Here is a 15919-nt window from a genome sequence, read left to right on the forward strand (position 1 = left end):
GCTCTTTTCCCAGGAGGCCATCTGGTTCCCCCCAACCCTCCACAGCAAGACTGCTTCTCTTTCTCACTTGGAGCATCTTTCTTCCCTTTTCAGAATATGCCGAATTTTTGCACTGCAAGTCCAGAAAGTTTACAGACTTTGAGGAAGTCCGACAGGAGATCGAAGCGGAGACTGACAGGGTCACGGGGACCAACAAAGGCATCTCCCCAGTGCCCATTAACCTGCGGGTCTACTCGCCACACGGTAGGAAGCAAAGACCCCTCACTTGGGCTGGGGAAAGCTGACAGTGGGTCAGTCACGGGTTGGGGCAGCCTCACTCTCATGAAGAATACGCCTCCTCCTGGTTTTCCTCACACATACACAGAGCCCTCTTGATCCACATCTGATAGGAACGTGGTATGGAGAAATCGACCTCGGCTCCAATAAAAACAGCATGCCAGGGAGACTGTCGGGGGTGGTGGGGCGTGGGGAGAATTAATTGGAGCACGTATATCCATTTTAAGGGAGTAACCACAGCTTGGCTCCCCGGTAAATCTAGTCCACCCAGTGATGCCAGCCCAAGGCAGCCAGGTCTTCTGGTTCCTCGAGAGGAGGCAGAAAGCCAGATTTTGCTGCATAAGGTCCAGATTTTAAAACTGCATCGTGTAAACAGAACAGGCAGCCTGTAGCCACACACAGCCTCTGATTCAGCAGCATGGACTGCTGACTTAAATGGTGTTTGTTGAATATACCAGCCGACTTCTAACACCTCAGTATGGGTTCTTTATGATTTTTTTTTTTGTATATGAACTTTTATTTATCTTATTTAAAAATTTTTGGCCACACCCCACAGTGTGTGGGACCTTAGTTCCCCAGCCAGGGATTGAACCCGTGCCCCCTGCATTGTGGGGTGGAGTCTTAACCACTGGACCCCCAGCGAAGTCCCTGTGATGAGTTTTTTAATATATTTATTTTCAAATAAATGATTCCTGTGCATGATGCATATTCAGAAGTTATAAAAAAGGTATATCCAGCAAAAATCTACTTTCAAAAAATTACTTTCAAAATTACAGATATATTTCATGTTTTTCAAATGCTATACAGTGCATATGTAGGCAATTATGAATATGTGTGTACGTCACATATGTGTGTTTTGCTACTTTTACTCAAATCGTAGCCTGATAGAAAAGTTATTGATGTCTCTTTTCTTGTATGAGTGCATCTTCAAATGCGTTTTTATTTTTTTGGCCATACCACATAGTATGTGGGCATGTGGCATCTTAATCACCTACCAGGGATCAAACCCATACCCCCTTCATTGGGAGCACAGAGTCTTAACCACTGAGACACCAGGATAGTCCCTCAGAGTGTGTTTCTTACCAGAGAATCTTCTTTTTTGCTTTTAATTGATATTGAATATTGACTGAATCAACGTGCTGAAAGTTATTTAACCTTTGAGAGCAGTTCCAATCTACACATGCAGGTATCCAGATTTAAAATGGTATTGCTAAGAATAATTATAGATGGAACATAACCTTTAAAGATTGTGAATCACTGTATTATATGCCTGAAACTCATACAGTATTGTACTTTAGCAATAGTTCAATAAGAAAAAAATAACAGTGACTTCACTAAAAAACAAACTGGAACTTCTCTGATGGTCTAGTGGCTAAAATTCCGAGCTCCCGGTGTAGGGGTCCCAGGTTCGATCCCTGGTCGGGGAACTAGATCCCACATGCTGCAACTAAGACCCAATGCACTCAAATAAATATTTAAAAAGAAAACAAAACTGTCTCACTGAAATAGAGTACAGAGGGAGTGTCCATAGGATGGGACCCTAGGAGGGAGTTACCGAGTCAAGAGGTGGGATCCAGTTGAAACACAGGAATAATCCTGAGGCCTGATGCCCAGCACTGGGGGAAGCAGGCCAGGTCTCTCCAGGGCTGTGCACGCCTCCCCTGCGCCCAGCTCTTGACGGCCTCTCTCTCTGATTTCCCCCGTAGTGTTGAACCTGACCCTCATCGACCTCCCAGGCATCACCAAGGTGCCCGTGGGGGACCAGCCCCAGGATATCGAGTACCAGATCAAGGACATGATCTTGCAGTTCATCAGCCGGGAGAGCAGCCTCATCCTTGCCGTCACCCCTGCCAACATGGACCTGGCCAACTCAGACGCCCTCAAGCTGGCCAAGGAGGTCGATCCTCAAGGTACCCACCAAGCCCAATGGCAGCAGCTCCCTCTTCCCCACATTTCTTAGCATCTCGACTTGCCCCACATTCTCAACTCCGCATCACTGGCGATCTCTTTGACTCACAGTTTCCCCTAGAAAAGGCCTGGGACACTGCATTTCCCATGAGGGCCAGCTGTTCTAGGAGGTGTCCACTGGGAGGCCAGTGTATGGTGGGCGGCATCCCCCCTTGGCAAGCTGGTCCCTGCTTTGCCTGCGCAGAGAGCTGGTGTGGGGAGTTGGGTGTAGGAAGAATGCAGGCCTCTTTGGGCACAGATGGGAGTCCAGATCCCACTTTGAGAAGTTATTCTTCCCCCTTGAGGCTTTGTCCCTCCTGTTGAAATAAGAACTGCAGTCCTGATTTAGAGAGCTGCCAAGAGGACCGGGGGTCTCTGCATCAGTGCTCAGGGGCCAGTGGGAAAGGTGAAAGGATGATGAGGTAGTGAAGCCAGTGGGGCAGTAGGGAGTGGTGGAGACTTGGGCATCTCTGGGTCATCTCTGGCTCTGGGAATTCATTCAATAAATGTCAATTAAGCCCTGGCTGTGTGTCGGGATCTGTTACAGCCTTGGGGACCCTGCATGGGACAGAGTTGACAGGGAGCCCTGCCACCAGTGGGAGCAACAGACTCCAACAAGGAAATATGCACGTGGGATAACTTCAGGTAGTGGTAAGCACTAGGAGAAAATGGAGCCCATTGAAAGAGTCTGGGGTGGAAGGGGGTGGCCTGAGGCCTCTGAAGATGGGGGTTTTAGGCAGGACCAGAAGTATGAAAAGAGGCAAAGTCCAGGAATACAGACAGTGGTTGCTGAAGAGGCTGGGGTGCCCAGGACACAGTGGGAAGGCTGGTGTGGCTGGAGCAGAGTGAGCTAAAGGACAAGATGGGGAGGCTGCTGGGAGTGGCTTGGCCAGTCTTTGGGCCTTGGGTCTTTGGGCTGCGGTGGGGAGTTGGGTGTATTTTGACAGTGATGGAGGGTTAGCAGAGTCTGACACACACACAAATACATTTTCCGAATTGTCTGCCGACTGCTGGAATCCCACAGCATTCTGGAAGCAGTTAGGGACCAGTGAGGAGCTGAGGAAGACAGGCTCTGTGGCTCATACTACCCGGTTCACAGGCCTGGGAGACGGTCAGTGAAGGTGGCTCCTTTCTTGCCTTGGACCACGAGCTTCTCGAAGCTCAGGGCTCTGCCAGCTCCACCCCCAAGGTCATCCAGGTTCACTTCCCTGGGAGGACACCCCCTGCCCTTAGCCCCCCAGGCCCTCCTTGTCCCTCATGTCCAGTACCAGGACATGGTTGTGACTATAACTGAAGAGGCTGACCAGGCAGCAAGGAAGTAGGGATGAAAATGGTTAAGCATCATTGGTGAACTAGTTGCTGACCTTCTTCCTGAAAAAAAGTAGCTGTCTAACTTTGAAAGTATTCATGATGGTTACCCCTAAATGTCACTGTTGTGAAATGTCACCATTGTCACATCAGACCCTAAACTGACAGCTCCTCTCCCCCTGCAGATGCTGGTGGCCCCACTTGGCAAGCATTCTTTCAGAGTTTGTTCTTCCATGTCAAAGTGTTAGTCACTCAGTCGTGTCCAACTCTTGGCCACCCCATGGACTGTAGCCCGCCAGGGTCCTCTGTCCTTGGATTTCTCCAGGCAAGAATACTGGATTAGGTTGCCATTCCCTTCTCCAGGGGATCTTCCCTATCCAGGAATCGAAGCTGGGTCTCCTCCATGGCAGGTGGATTCTTTACCATCTGAGTCACTGGGGAAGCCCCATAAGCTCACGTGTTAACAAATGAGATGAAAAGAAAATGGGATGACCTTCCTTTGTTTTCCTGTTGTGTGAGTGTGTTTGCCTCTTGCCGTGGGGACATCAGTCGGTAGCCATCCATCGGACAGCCTACTGCTTCCTTTCTTTTGTTCTTGAACATTTGAGTTCTTTCTGATCTTTGACCTCCCCTCCCCCAATCACATCACATCCCTCTACCCCGGGCTGCGTCTCCCCTCCCCACCCCACACAAGCTTTGTGGGTGTTTGCAGTGGTGGTTCCTTTGACCTCCGCAAAGGTGATGCCAGCTCATGATCTCACAGCAGAATGTGGGCAGGTGGGCACACCGGGGGGGGGGCACAATTGGCACCTGCTTAATGCCCACTTTAGCACCCCCCCCAGAGACCTCCCTGGGCTTCCCTCTGTCCCCTGCATGCGTCTCACACACACACGGCTAACATGGGGGGGGTCCCTCGGGCACCAGTGGGGGACAGTTGGTTGGCAGGGTTCCCTCGATTCAGGGCAGTTTGGGACAATTTGGGATGAGCAGGAATTCCACAGGATGGTGTCCACAGTGTCATTCTGGCCATTCATATGAGAGATAACCCTGGAAACAGTTGTCTCAGGTTGGCGTGTTACGTTGGATCTCTGCGTGCCACTCAGAAAGCACAGCATGGAGATACTGACCTGGGTTCATGTTTGATAAGGTTGCCCCCCGATTCTGCAGCAGCAAGACTGGTCGTACACATGACCGACAATGGCCAGCATTGATTGATTGAACATGTGCCCTGTGCCAGGTTTATTGTCATGGACACACCTCTGAGATGGGTGTGTTACTGCCTTCATTTGACAAGAGGGAAACTAGTGTCTAGGCAGGTGACGTCATGGCTTCTCTCAGGTCACATGATCTGGAAGTGGGGGCCCAGCTGGACTCCAGGTGGCCTAGGGTTCCATGGCCAAGTTCAAGGCTTCCATGAGCTCCTTGCTCATGGTGCCCTCTGATCTCTGTGCTCTTTCAGGCCTGCGGACCATCGGCGTCATCACCAAACTCGACCTGATGGATGAAGGCACAGATGCCAGGGACGTCCTGGAGAACAAGCTACTCCCCTTGAGAAGAGGTGCGGCCCAGGGGGTCTAGGGGTCATGAGGTGGGGGCAGGGGGTTGATCAAGATGGGTAGACTTGAGCCACAGGAGAGCTGGGGCACCTCTGCTTTTGGAAAATGACTTGTTTGGTTGTTGTCTTGCCTGAAACCTCAGCAAATGCTCACAAATTCATTTACCACCCCACTTCCCCACTGCCCAGAAGAAACTGCTTCTTAATCCCATTGTAGACCCTTTTTCTCTGCCCAAGTGAACGCATGTAGCTTTTTCTTTTAAAAAAAAAAAAAAAAGATTTTATTTTTTGGCCGTGCTGGGTCTTCACTGCTGCATGTGGGCTTTCTCTAATTGTAGCGACAAGCGGGGGCTACTCTTCGCTGCAGTGCGCAGGCTTCTCCCTGCAGTGGCTTTTCTTGTTCTGGAGCATAGGCTCTGGGGTGCACAGGCTTCAGCAGTTGTGTGACATGGGCTTAGTTACTCCGTCGCATGTGCAATCTTCCTGGACCAGGGGGTCGAGCCTGTGTCACCTGCATTGGCAGGCAGATTCTTAACCACTGGACCACCAGGGAAGCTCTAGCTTTTTCTTCCGATGTGTGTACATTCTTTTTTCGGTTATACGATGAAGAGCTACTCATTTGGGGAACAAAAAGAAGTGTCCAGGAGAAGAAAACCGAAATCACTCATCACTGAGTTTCTCCCCATAGTTACTACTCTGGCTCTCCTTCCTAAGAGTTCCCGAGGATTTATAACTTTTCTTTTCTTAGATTTTTTTTTCTTTTGGACAGGGACCATTTTTTTTAAGTCTTTACTGAATTTGTTAACAATATTTCTTCTTCCTCTTCTTTTTTTTTCTTTTTGGGATTTTGGCCACGAGGCATGTGGAATCTTAGCTCCCCGACCAGGGATCAAACCTACATCCCCTGTGTTGGCAGGCAGAATCTTAACCACTGGACACCGGAGAAGTCCCTGTGCCTTTTAGTGTTCAGTACTCGCTATTAAGCATTTTCTCATGTGGAGAGAAAAATGTGAGGTGTTCCCCCCAGACCAGCCTTGTTGCTCATCACACACAGCTAATCATCACTATCCTGAATATCCTCTCCTGTTGTTCTTCCCTTCTTGGGGGATTATGAAGCAAATCCAGGCACCCTGTCATTTGACACATAAACACCTATGTTTCTATTCCAATGACTTCCCCCTCCGGCCATTTGATCTGTGCGCCTTGCTCGAGATCTGGCCAATTATAGTCCTTGTAAACCAGTAATTAGATCTAGACAGAGGCTGGTCAGTCTCGTGTTTAGTGGAGCTTCAGATTTTTAAAGAATTTTTATTTTTATTTATTTATTTTTTTCAAGAATTTTTATTTATTCATTCTGTTTTATTTATTTTGGGCTGGGCTGGGTCTTCCTTGCTGCATGGGCTTTTCTCTGGTTGAGGTGAGCGGGGCCTACTCTCCAGTTGTGATGCTCGGCCTTCTCATTGCTTCTCAGTGGCTTCTCTTGTCACGGAGCACAGGCTGCAGGCGCATAGGCTTCGGGAGTCATTGCCTAGTGGCCCCAAGGCATGTGGAATCCTCCCGGGCCAGTGATTGAACCCGTGTCCCCTGCATAGCAAGCTGGCTTCTTAACCACTAGACCACCAGGGAAGTCCCTGGATCCTTCTTTCTTGAGTTAGCAAAAGGAACCACAAAACAAGCCAGACACCATCTCTGCCCCTTGCTCTTTGCCCTTCGCACTAATCTGGGTTCGCACCTTGCTGCCACTGATCCTCCATGTGACCATGTGGGCAAGGGGCCCCTCCTTGGCCTACCTCGCTTCCCTCATCTGGAAGGTGGACTTGATGATAGATCCAGAGAGGACGAAAACCATCAGGTCTGCACAAGACTCGGCAGGATAGTTGGCTAGTGCCGCGCCCCTCCTCTCCAAAGAGGAGGTCCTCACTAAGAGAAGGGGGTACAGATATGTGTGTCTATCCTTTCGCCCTAGGCCCAGTTGACCTTTCCACCTTTCATCATATGGACAACAGTAACACCTGTTGACTCAGCACCTCCCATGTGTTGGCCACCAGGCTGTTTTCTGCTTCCCACGACGCCCATTTGTGCACCCGTGCGGCGGGGTGCCTTGTGTCCACACTCGGGGCTCCTGGCTGTTTGAATCCCTCTTCGCTCATCCTCTTCCAACTCCTTTATGTCCAAATATTGTAGATCCTCTTTTCAAAGTAGTTTTCTTATGCTAAAAGTGGTTTTTTGTGTTTAAAGAAAATTCCCGAATGGTACCTTAAACTGTCATTTCGGAACCTGGCTCCCAACCCCCTCCTGTATAAGCCCCACTTCTCTTACACTTAGAATTAATTGTTGCTTATGTTCTGTTCAGACAATTTTAATACAAATACAGTAATGTTGAAAAACCACCCATTCAAGTACTTCCAGTTATGTTTTATGTGGAAATCTATGAATCCCTAGAGAGTTCACTTTGGTGGCCACCAGACTTTGTTTCTTTGCCAACCGTTGTTGTTTAGTCACTAAGTTGTATTTGACTCTTTGGGACCCCATGGACTGTAGCACGCCAGGCTCCCCTGTTCTCCACTGTTTCCCAGAGCTTGCTCAGATTCATGTCCATCGAGTCGGTGATGCCATCCAGTCATCTCATCATCTGTCACCCTGTTCTCCTCCTGCCCTCAGTCTTTCCCAGCATCAAGGTCTTTTCCAGTGAGTCAGCTCCTCGCATCAGGTGGCCAAAGTATTGGAGCTTCACCTTTAGCATTAGTCCTTCTAATGAATATTCAGGGTTGATTTCCTTTAGGATTGACTGTTTGATATCCTTGTGGATCTTAGTTCCCTGACCAGGAGTCAAACCTGTGCCCTCCACATTGGAAACGCAGGGTCTTAACTGGACCGCCAGCTAAGTCCCCAGATATAATGGCTTTAGAATAAGTACTAATATCTGGAACAATCACCTTTTCCCATTGGCCTTCTTTTTCACATACTGTTTTCTGTCTTTAAAACTCAGATTATGGATTTCATCTCCTCCCGAGCTTTTCTCTCTCCAGCCCCTCTCATCAGGCTGAATGTAATCTCTCCTTCCTCCGAACACTCATGTTGCTCTGTGTTTGCATTCTCAGTGTTGCCTCTGAGTAATTCATAAGGTTTGTCACCTCATCTGTGAGTGACTTGTAGGGCGGGATCCATGTCTACACCAGCATGTTGCCCAGTCCCATGGCTGGCCTGTAGTGGGCATCTGGGTTCCTGGACTTTCCAGGCACTGCCATGACCTGACCCTCTCTCTTCACAGGCTACATTGGAGTGGTCAACCGCAGCCAGAAGGATATTGAGGGCAAGAAGGACATCCGCACAGCGCTGGCAGCTGAGAGGAAGTTTTTCCTCTCCCACCCAGCCTACCGGCACATAGCTGACCGCATGGGAACCCCGCACCTGCAGAAGACTCTGAATCAGGTACGGTGAGGATTTTGTGCAGTTGCTCAGGCTGTGCACTGCAAAACGGCTGCCTTCCACAGTGGTGCTGGCGTTAGTCTAGAGCAGCACTCATTTTAGCAAAGTTGGGTTCAGTGAACATTTGAATCAGTGCCTAGAGGAGAGTCAGTATTGGTATTATTATTACCATCACTACTATTGTTACCGTTTTTTAAAATTTTTATTGAAGTATAGTTGGTTTACGATGTTATGTTGGTTTCTTCTGTGCAGCAAAGCAGCTCAGTTATACATACGTGTATTCCTTTTTTTTTTTTTTTAAGTAGCTTATTTATTTAATTTGGCTGCACTGGGTCCTTGTGGCTGTGTGGCCTTTTCTCTTATGGCGCTGAGCAGGGGTCTACTCTCTGGTTGCAGTGCACGGGCTTCTCATTGCAGTGAGTTCTCTTGCTGCGGACCATGGGCTCTAGAGCACTGAGCCCGTACTTGTGGCTCACGGACTCAGTTGCTCTGCGACATGTGGTATCTTCCCGGACCAGGGATTGAACCTCTGTCTCCTGCACTAGCAGGCAGATTCAGAAAGATACAGTGAAATGCCGTGTGCCCCCTGCCTCCCACCCACCACTGTTAACACTGCCTGAGTTTCTCTCTGCCCATGAGCGCAGAAAGGACTTCTGAGAAGCACATTTCCCCCTTTATCCACAGTCATGGATGCCCCCCATTTCCTTTTCTTTTTTTTAACTCAACAGTATCTCCTAGAGTTCTGTCCCTATAGAAGCCTTCTTCACTCTTTTTCGTGGCCCTGTAGAAGCCTCTGAACAGATGGACCCTTGTCTGTTTAGCCAGGCTCTTTTTGGAGAGCCTCGTGGCTGGTCTCTGAGGCTCCCAGTCAATAAAGGGCTAATGTTTACACTTGATCTTAGCCCAAAGGCGAGAAGCTATTGGGCTGCTGTTTAATAGCATTGTTTTGCATATGTGCCAGGTTCTCTGAGAGTAAAATCCCCTATGTGGGGTTATGTAGCTGTGGTGTAGCAGGCAGTGTGGTCCTCCGTGGCCTTGGGGTTATGGGTTATCCCCCCTTGGTGCTATATAGTAGCACCTCTGGCCTCAGGGTAACAGTGTAAAAGTTCTTCCCGCCTGCAGTGGGACACCATGCCAGCAGGGGAGCTGGGCCCTATCCTGGGGAAAAAGCATATTTCTCTCTTTTTTTTTTTGGCCACTCCACATGGCATGTGGGATCTTAGTTACCTGACCAAGGATCGAACCTGTGCCCTTGCAGTGGAAGCACAGAATCTTAACCTCTGGACCACCAGGGAAGTGCCAGGGGAAGGCATATTTCTGATTGGGGGTACTGACTCAGGACAAATCCCCAGATAAAGGCTAGAAACACTTCAAGTCTTAGGAAGTGATGAGGCCTGGCAGAGGGTGCAAAGGCAGAGCATACCTCTCAGGAGAACCAACAGGGAAGTGAGTGTCTGGTGGGAGGGGCCCTGCAGGAAAGGAAGCGGGGGTCTGTCTGGGCAGAGGGGCGGGAGGAGGGGAAGGGAAGTAAAACTGCCCACAGGTGCCTGGGGCCTCCTCTGAGAGCCCAGCTGGCCTCCTGGGAGCCTGGGCCCACATCCTGGTGCTTCCCAGAACAGGGTTCCCCTGCCCCTCTATTGCCCCATGACCCTGTTTAGGATCATGCCCCAGAAAGGCGACAGGGACCAGAGTGGACTGCCACCCTTGGGGACCTGCAGCTCCCCCAGGAGGGGGCGCCCAGTCACAGAGGTTTTTGGGGTGACTGTCAGATTCATGCCACGATGCGTGAGGCTCCTTCACACCTTTTTCCTACATCAATAGATAGTTTGCCTTTTTTTTTTGTCTTGTAGGACAGATGGCCACACAGCAGTGCATTTCCATTTGGGTGGTTTGAGTTGATTTTATGGCTTTTATTTATTTTTTTCATTCCTTTTCTCTTTCTCTTTTGAAAGAGTATTTTTAAAAAGACAGTCCGGATACAATGAATGTTCCACTTCCTCCCATGCTGTGACAGGCTCCCCCGCTACCACCCCCAGGCGGCCCGTGTCGCCACTTCCTGGGCTGCTTTCTCAAGACTATAAACACTGGAGGGGCCGATGTGCCTGGACTGCTGGCCTCCCTCCTGCCTGCTCACCCCGCACGCCCCGCCTCCTCTCTTTTCCTATTCTGTCCTTTCTGTCTTCCTTCTTGCCACCTGAACAGTTAATATATTTACCGGCTGCTCTGTATCTGACTTTTTTCTGTTTTGGCCATGCCATGTGGCCTGCCGGACTTCGGTTCCCTGATCAGGGATGGAACCCATGCCCATTGCAGTGGAAGCGAGGAGTTCTAACCACTGGACCATCAGGGAAGTCTCTGCCTAGGTTTTTCTTGAACAGCTAATCTCAAGGCTCACTACCTAATCTTTTCTGCACCGCTGCCTCCTTTTAAAGTTTGTGAATAACAAACAAGTCCCCATGGTTAAAAACCAAACAATAGAGGGGAGTCTGCGGTAAGGGTCCTCATGACCCTCATGAACCATCCTGCACTCTGTGCAGATAAAAATGTGTTCTCGCTTTCTCCCCATCTTCTCAGAAGGGATCACATCCTACATGTGTCCTGCGCCTTTTTCAGTGAGCTGTTTCTGTCATAGTTTGTAGGGCCCATTCCTGTGGTCTGTCCATACACCATGGCCTCTCTGTCAGTCCTCCCGTGCCTGGGTCCTGCAGTGGCCTCGTAGTCTTTAAAACTTCATTTATTTATTTCTTTGGCTGCATCAGGTCTTAGTTGTGGCACGCAGGCTTTGTTGCCTCACAACCTGTGGAATCTTAGTTCCCCAACCAGGGATCAAACCCCTGACCCCTGCAGTGGAAGGTAGATTTTTAACCACTGGACCACCAGGGAAGTCCCTCCTAGACTTTGTTTTGTTTTCCAGTGAGCGACACTGGCTGTTCACGGCCAGCACTTGGGTCCTGCCGTCTTGACCAATGTGTGCACGGCCCAGTTGATCTGCCCTCTCCCAGGTCCCCGTGGGCTGTCTGCAGCCTTGCACTGCTGTGGACCAGGCTGTGTCATCTTCTCTGCTGCTCGGAGTTTCCATTCGTCCCTTGAGGCTGGGGATGGAGCAGGGCTGCCCCTTCTCAGCATCCTGCCTATGCTGACCTCTGACCTCTCTCCCACAGCAACTGACCAACCACATCCGGGAATCGCTGCCGGCCCTGCGCAGCAAGCTGCAGAGCCAGCTGCTGTCCCTGGAGAAGGAGGTGGAGGAGTACAAGAACTTCCGGCCCGATGACCCCACACGCAAGACCAAAGCTCTGCTGCAGTACGTGCCCCTCCCCCAGCCTGGCGCCCAAGGGCCTCCTCCCAGCCACAGGCTCCCCACCCATCCATCCATCTGTCTGTTCAGCAAACCCTTCACCAGAACCTCCTGTGTTCTGGGCTCTGTTCTGAACACCAGGGTTGCTCCAGTGTGTGGGGCAGACTCCCCATGTGCTCAGAAAGAGGAGGGGAGAGGGATGAGACAAGAAAAGTAAATAAGACTATGTGAATAATCTGTGAAATGGCAAAATGTCAAAGTGGGGAAGGGGCTGGAGAGTGCCAGGGTAGGCTTAGGGTGCTGTTTAAAATCAAGTGGTCAGTGAAGAGTCAGGCAGAGACCTGAAGAGGTGAGGAAGGGGCTGTGCAGTCCTGGGGGTGGGGGCCTGGCCAGTGCAAAGGCCCTGAGGCAGGATTGCATCCAGTATGTTGGAGAAGGCCCACGTGGCTGGAGTGGAGTGAGCGAGGGGAGAGTAGGAAGAAATGAGGCCCAGGAGGGGACAGGGTAGGCCCTGCAGGGCCTCGTAGGCCACGGGGAGGACTTAGTTTTTGCTCTGAGTAAGGTGGGAGCCATGGAGTGTTCTGAGCCCTGGTAGGACCTGTCCTGACTCAGGTGTTCATGGGCGCCCCCTGGAGGCTGCAGGGAGAACAGACATGGGGGGAGGGTGCCGTGCCTTGTGCCAGCTACTCCTGCTTCAGTTCAGTTCAGTCGCTCAGTCGTGTCTGACTCTTTGCGACCCCATGGACTGCAGCACGCCAGGCCTCCCTGTCCATTACCAACTCCTGGAGTTTACTCAAACTCATGTCCATTGAGTCGGTGATGCCATCCAGCCATCTCATCCTGTCGTCCACTTCTTCTCCCGCCTTCAATCTTTCCCAGCATCAGGGTCTTTTCAAATGAGTCAGCTCTTCGCATCAGGTGGCCTAAGTATTGAAGTTGCAGCTTCAACATCAGGCCTTCCAATTAACACCCAGGACTGATCTCCTTTAGAATGGACTGGTTGGCTCTCCTTGCAGTTCAAGGGACTCTCAAGAGTCTTCTCCACCATCACAGTTCCAAGAGCATCAATTCTTTGGCGCTCAACTTTCTTCACAGTCCAACTGTCACATCCACACATGACCACTGGAAAAACCATAGCCTTGGCTAGACGGACCTTTGTTGGCAAAGTAATGTCTCTGCTTTTTAATATGCTGTCTAGGTTGGTCATAACTTTCCTTCCAAGGAGTAGGCGTCTTTTAATTTCATGGCTGCAGTCACCACCTGCAGTGATTTTGGAGCCCCCAAAAATAAAGTCACCCACTGTTTTTACTGTTTCCCCATCTATTTGCCACGAAGTGATGGGACTGGATGACATGATCTTAGTTTTCTGAATATTGAGCTTTAAGCCAACTTTTTCACTGTCCACTTTAACTTTCATCAAGAGGCTCGTTCTTCACTTTCTGACATAAGGATGGTGCCATCTGCATATCTGAGGCTATTGATGTTTTTCCTGGCAATCTTGATTCCAGCTTGTGCTTCCTCCAGCCCAGTGTTTCTCATGATGTACTATGCATATAAGTTAAATAAGCAGGGTGACAATATACAGCCTTAATGTATTCCTAGGACAGTGCAGAGGACTGGGGTAAAACAGTTAGAAATGCTAAAGACAACCATAACACTAATAAATATCCTAGTTCTTTACCACTCACTTCGTCACAGCCTTAATCAGCAATACTCTTGAGACACTTTTTAAGGGCTGGGCTGCATTCTAAGGGGCCAGGCGTGGTTTTACCACATTTCATGAATTATGTGTACACTAAAAAAATCTTCACTTCTCTGAAAGCAAGTTTCAGGTGGATTACTATTCATTGACGGCATGTTTCTTTTTTTGTGGGGTGTCCAGGCTAATAGTGCATTTTGAGATTGATGCCTTTTTTGAGTTGATAAAATCTTAAAACTCCTTAAATATCCTTACAGAGATGGAGAAACTGAGGCTTAGAGGGCAAACCCACCTGTCCAAGGCCTCATAGCCCATCAGTGGTAGGGTCTGCCCCAAACAGACTAGGAGGTGGTAGGAACTGGAGGAAGCCACCCAAGTGGTGTGGAGGTGCTCCATTTAAATATCACAGTCCTGCTGGATCAGGCCAAACCTCAGAGCAGAGGTTGCTGAGCTGTGATCCCCACCTCCCCCACACCTCACTCTTTTGCAAAAGGGAGTGATAACTGCCCCTCACGTCCCCAGTTCAATGAATGAATGATCACAGTAGGCCTGTGGAAGGGGCCTGGCATGTAGCGAGTGCTTGCCCTCGACAGCGCCTGGATTTTGTCTGTTTTTTTGACCCACACATACATTTTGTTCCCAAAAAAATAAAAGGAGGAAAGTAAGCCATGACTCAACTTGGGACATAATTCCAGAGCTGTGTCAGTACCTCTGCTTTGACATTCAGATTTTCTCTTTCCTCACAGGATGGTCCAGCAGTTTGGGGTGGACTTTGAGAAGAGGATCGAGGGCTCTGGAGACCAAGTGGACACACTGGAGCTCTCTGGGGGTGCCCGGATTAATCGCATCTTCCACGAGCGATTTCCCTTCGAGCTGGTGAAGGTAGCGCTGCGCGGGCCGGGCCCTCTGCCCAACCTTGACCCACCTGCTCAGTTGACCTTGAACCTGGCTTCCTCCCAGGCTGTGAGGTCTTGAGCTCCCACCTGCAAACCCCACGGGCCTCCTTCTCTGAGCTTAGTGATTTCCAGCAGAGTCATATGAAAAGCTCCATCATTTTCCTCTGAATACATGCTCTTTGCAAAATACATAGAACATACAGGTAAATTCACCTGGGAAAATGTCCCCATTGAAAGGGAAAAAGACTATGGAGCCAGCCTGGGCACCAGAACATAACAGTTGTTATAAATAATATCCTTCATATGAAATCATACACGCCCAGTGAGATGGGTGTCTTTGCGGAGACAGATCTGCAAGGATGTTCACGAAATGTCAGCTCTGGGTGCTGGAATTAAGAGGTTTTTCTTTTTGTTTTAATTGCTGGAAGTTGTACAGGTTTTACAGTGAGCACATAACATCTTTGTAAAAACCAGTCATGTTATTTTCAGAAGAAGAGCAAAAGCTGAAAGGAGAAAAGAACAAATTATGCTTCTTTATATGCTTTTTTCACATAATTGCCATCATTCCAAATTAGTATCTACATTTCATGCACCGTCAATGGCAAAACACTATCTTCTTTTTTAACTAGTCTCCCATTTGGGGGCATTTAAGTGCGTTGCACATTTTTTTAGCACTTACAGATTGTTTTGGGAATTTAGCTAATTCTTAATTCATTGCTCAAGATAAATTCCCAGTGCACTTAAAACTACTTGGTGGTAGTAGAAGTATGTTTTTAGAGGTTTTTAATTTGTCCTGCCATATAGCCCAGAAGAGTGTGTGTATAAGTCGATTTTTCTTCCAACAGAGTAAGAGTGTTAGTTTCAGAGCATCCTTGCTGAAACTGAGTTTTAACATTTTTAAACATTTTTGACCAATCAAATATCCTACCATGTGACTACAAATGGTACACAGGAGGTAACAGTCCCCAGATACAGACCTGAATTGGGGGGTCCCCCGGGTCCCTCCTTGCATATGTTTGGTTTGTCTTTTCTCAGATGGAGTTCGATGAGAAAGACTTAAGACGGGAGATCAGCTACGCCATTAAAAATATCCACGGAGTCAGGCAAGTTCCTCGGGGAGAGGCACCATGTTCCCTCCATCTCCATGGTGTCACCCTAGAGCCAATCAGTCCCCCTGAACCTCTGGGTACCCCAAATGTGAGGACTGAAGGCGGGGTGGGGGGGGGTTGCAGTAGCTGTAAGTCTTTCCCTCTGGGTCTCCAAGGGTACTCGAGGTGGATGTGCTTAGTTCTGTTTATCTATTGAAGGCCCCGGGGCTGTCCACTGCCCAGTGTTCAGCATTGGTTCAAGGGCCCAGTCACCAGCCAAGGCAGAAACCTCACTGCACATTTGCCCTGGGGGTGTGGGGGGGGGAGCCAGAGCTGCGGCACTGGGTCATAGGAACCCAGCATTTATTTGTCCCTGTCACGGGGGCCCTGTGAACCTCCTGGGTCCCCGCTGTCTTGCAACAA

General features: G+C 49.4%; 1 protein-coding gene across 9 annotated transcripts in view; it reads left to right on the forward strand.

The window, feature by feature from the left end:
• Positions 1-15919, forward strand: part of DNM2 (dynamin 2) — an 86588-nt gene that overhangs the window by 41990 nt on the left and 28679 nt on the right. For all 9 annotated transcript variants that reach the window (XM_020902402.2, XM_020902401.2, XM_020902395.2 and 6 more), the window contains 7 exons: positions 94-243; positions 1983-2186; positions 4991-5089; positions 8358-8518; positions 11677-11819; positions 14259-14394; positions 15444-15511. In XM_020902402.2, the coding sequence (XP_020758061.1) occupies positions 94-243; positions 1983-2186; positions 4991-5089; positions 8358-8518; positions 11677-11819; positions 14259-14394; positions 15444-15511 (961 nt within the window). The remainder of the gene's footprint in view (positions 1-93; positions 244-1982; positions 2187-4990; positions 5090-8357; positions 8519-11676; positions 11820-14258; positions 14395-15443; positions 15512-15919) is intronic.

This window comes from Odocoileus virginianus, chromosome 3, assembly GCF_023699985.2.
Source record: "Odocoileus virginianus isolate 20LAN1187 ecotype Illinois chromosome 3, Ovbor_1.2, whole genome shotgun sequence".
In the NCBI taxonomy this organism is placed as follows: Eukaryota; Metazoa; Chordata; class Mammalia; order Artiodactyla; family Cervidae; genus Odocoileus; species Odocoileus virginianus.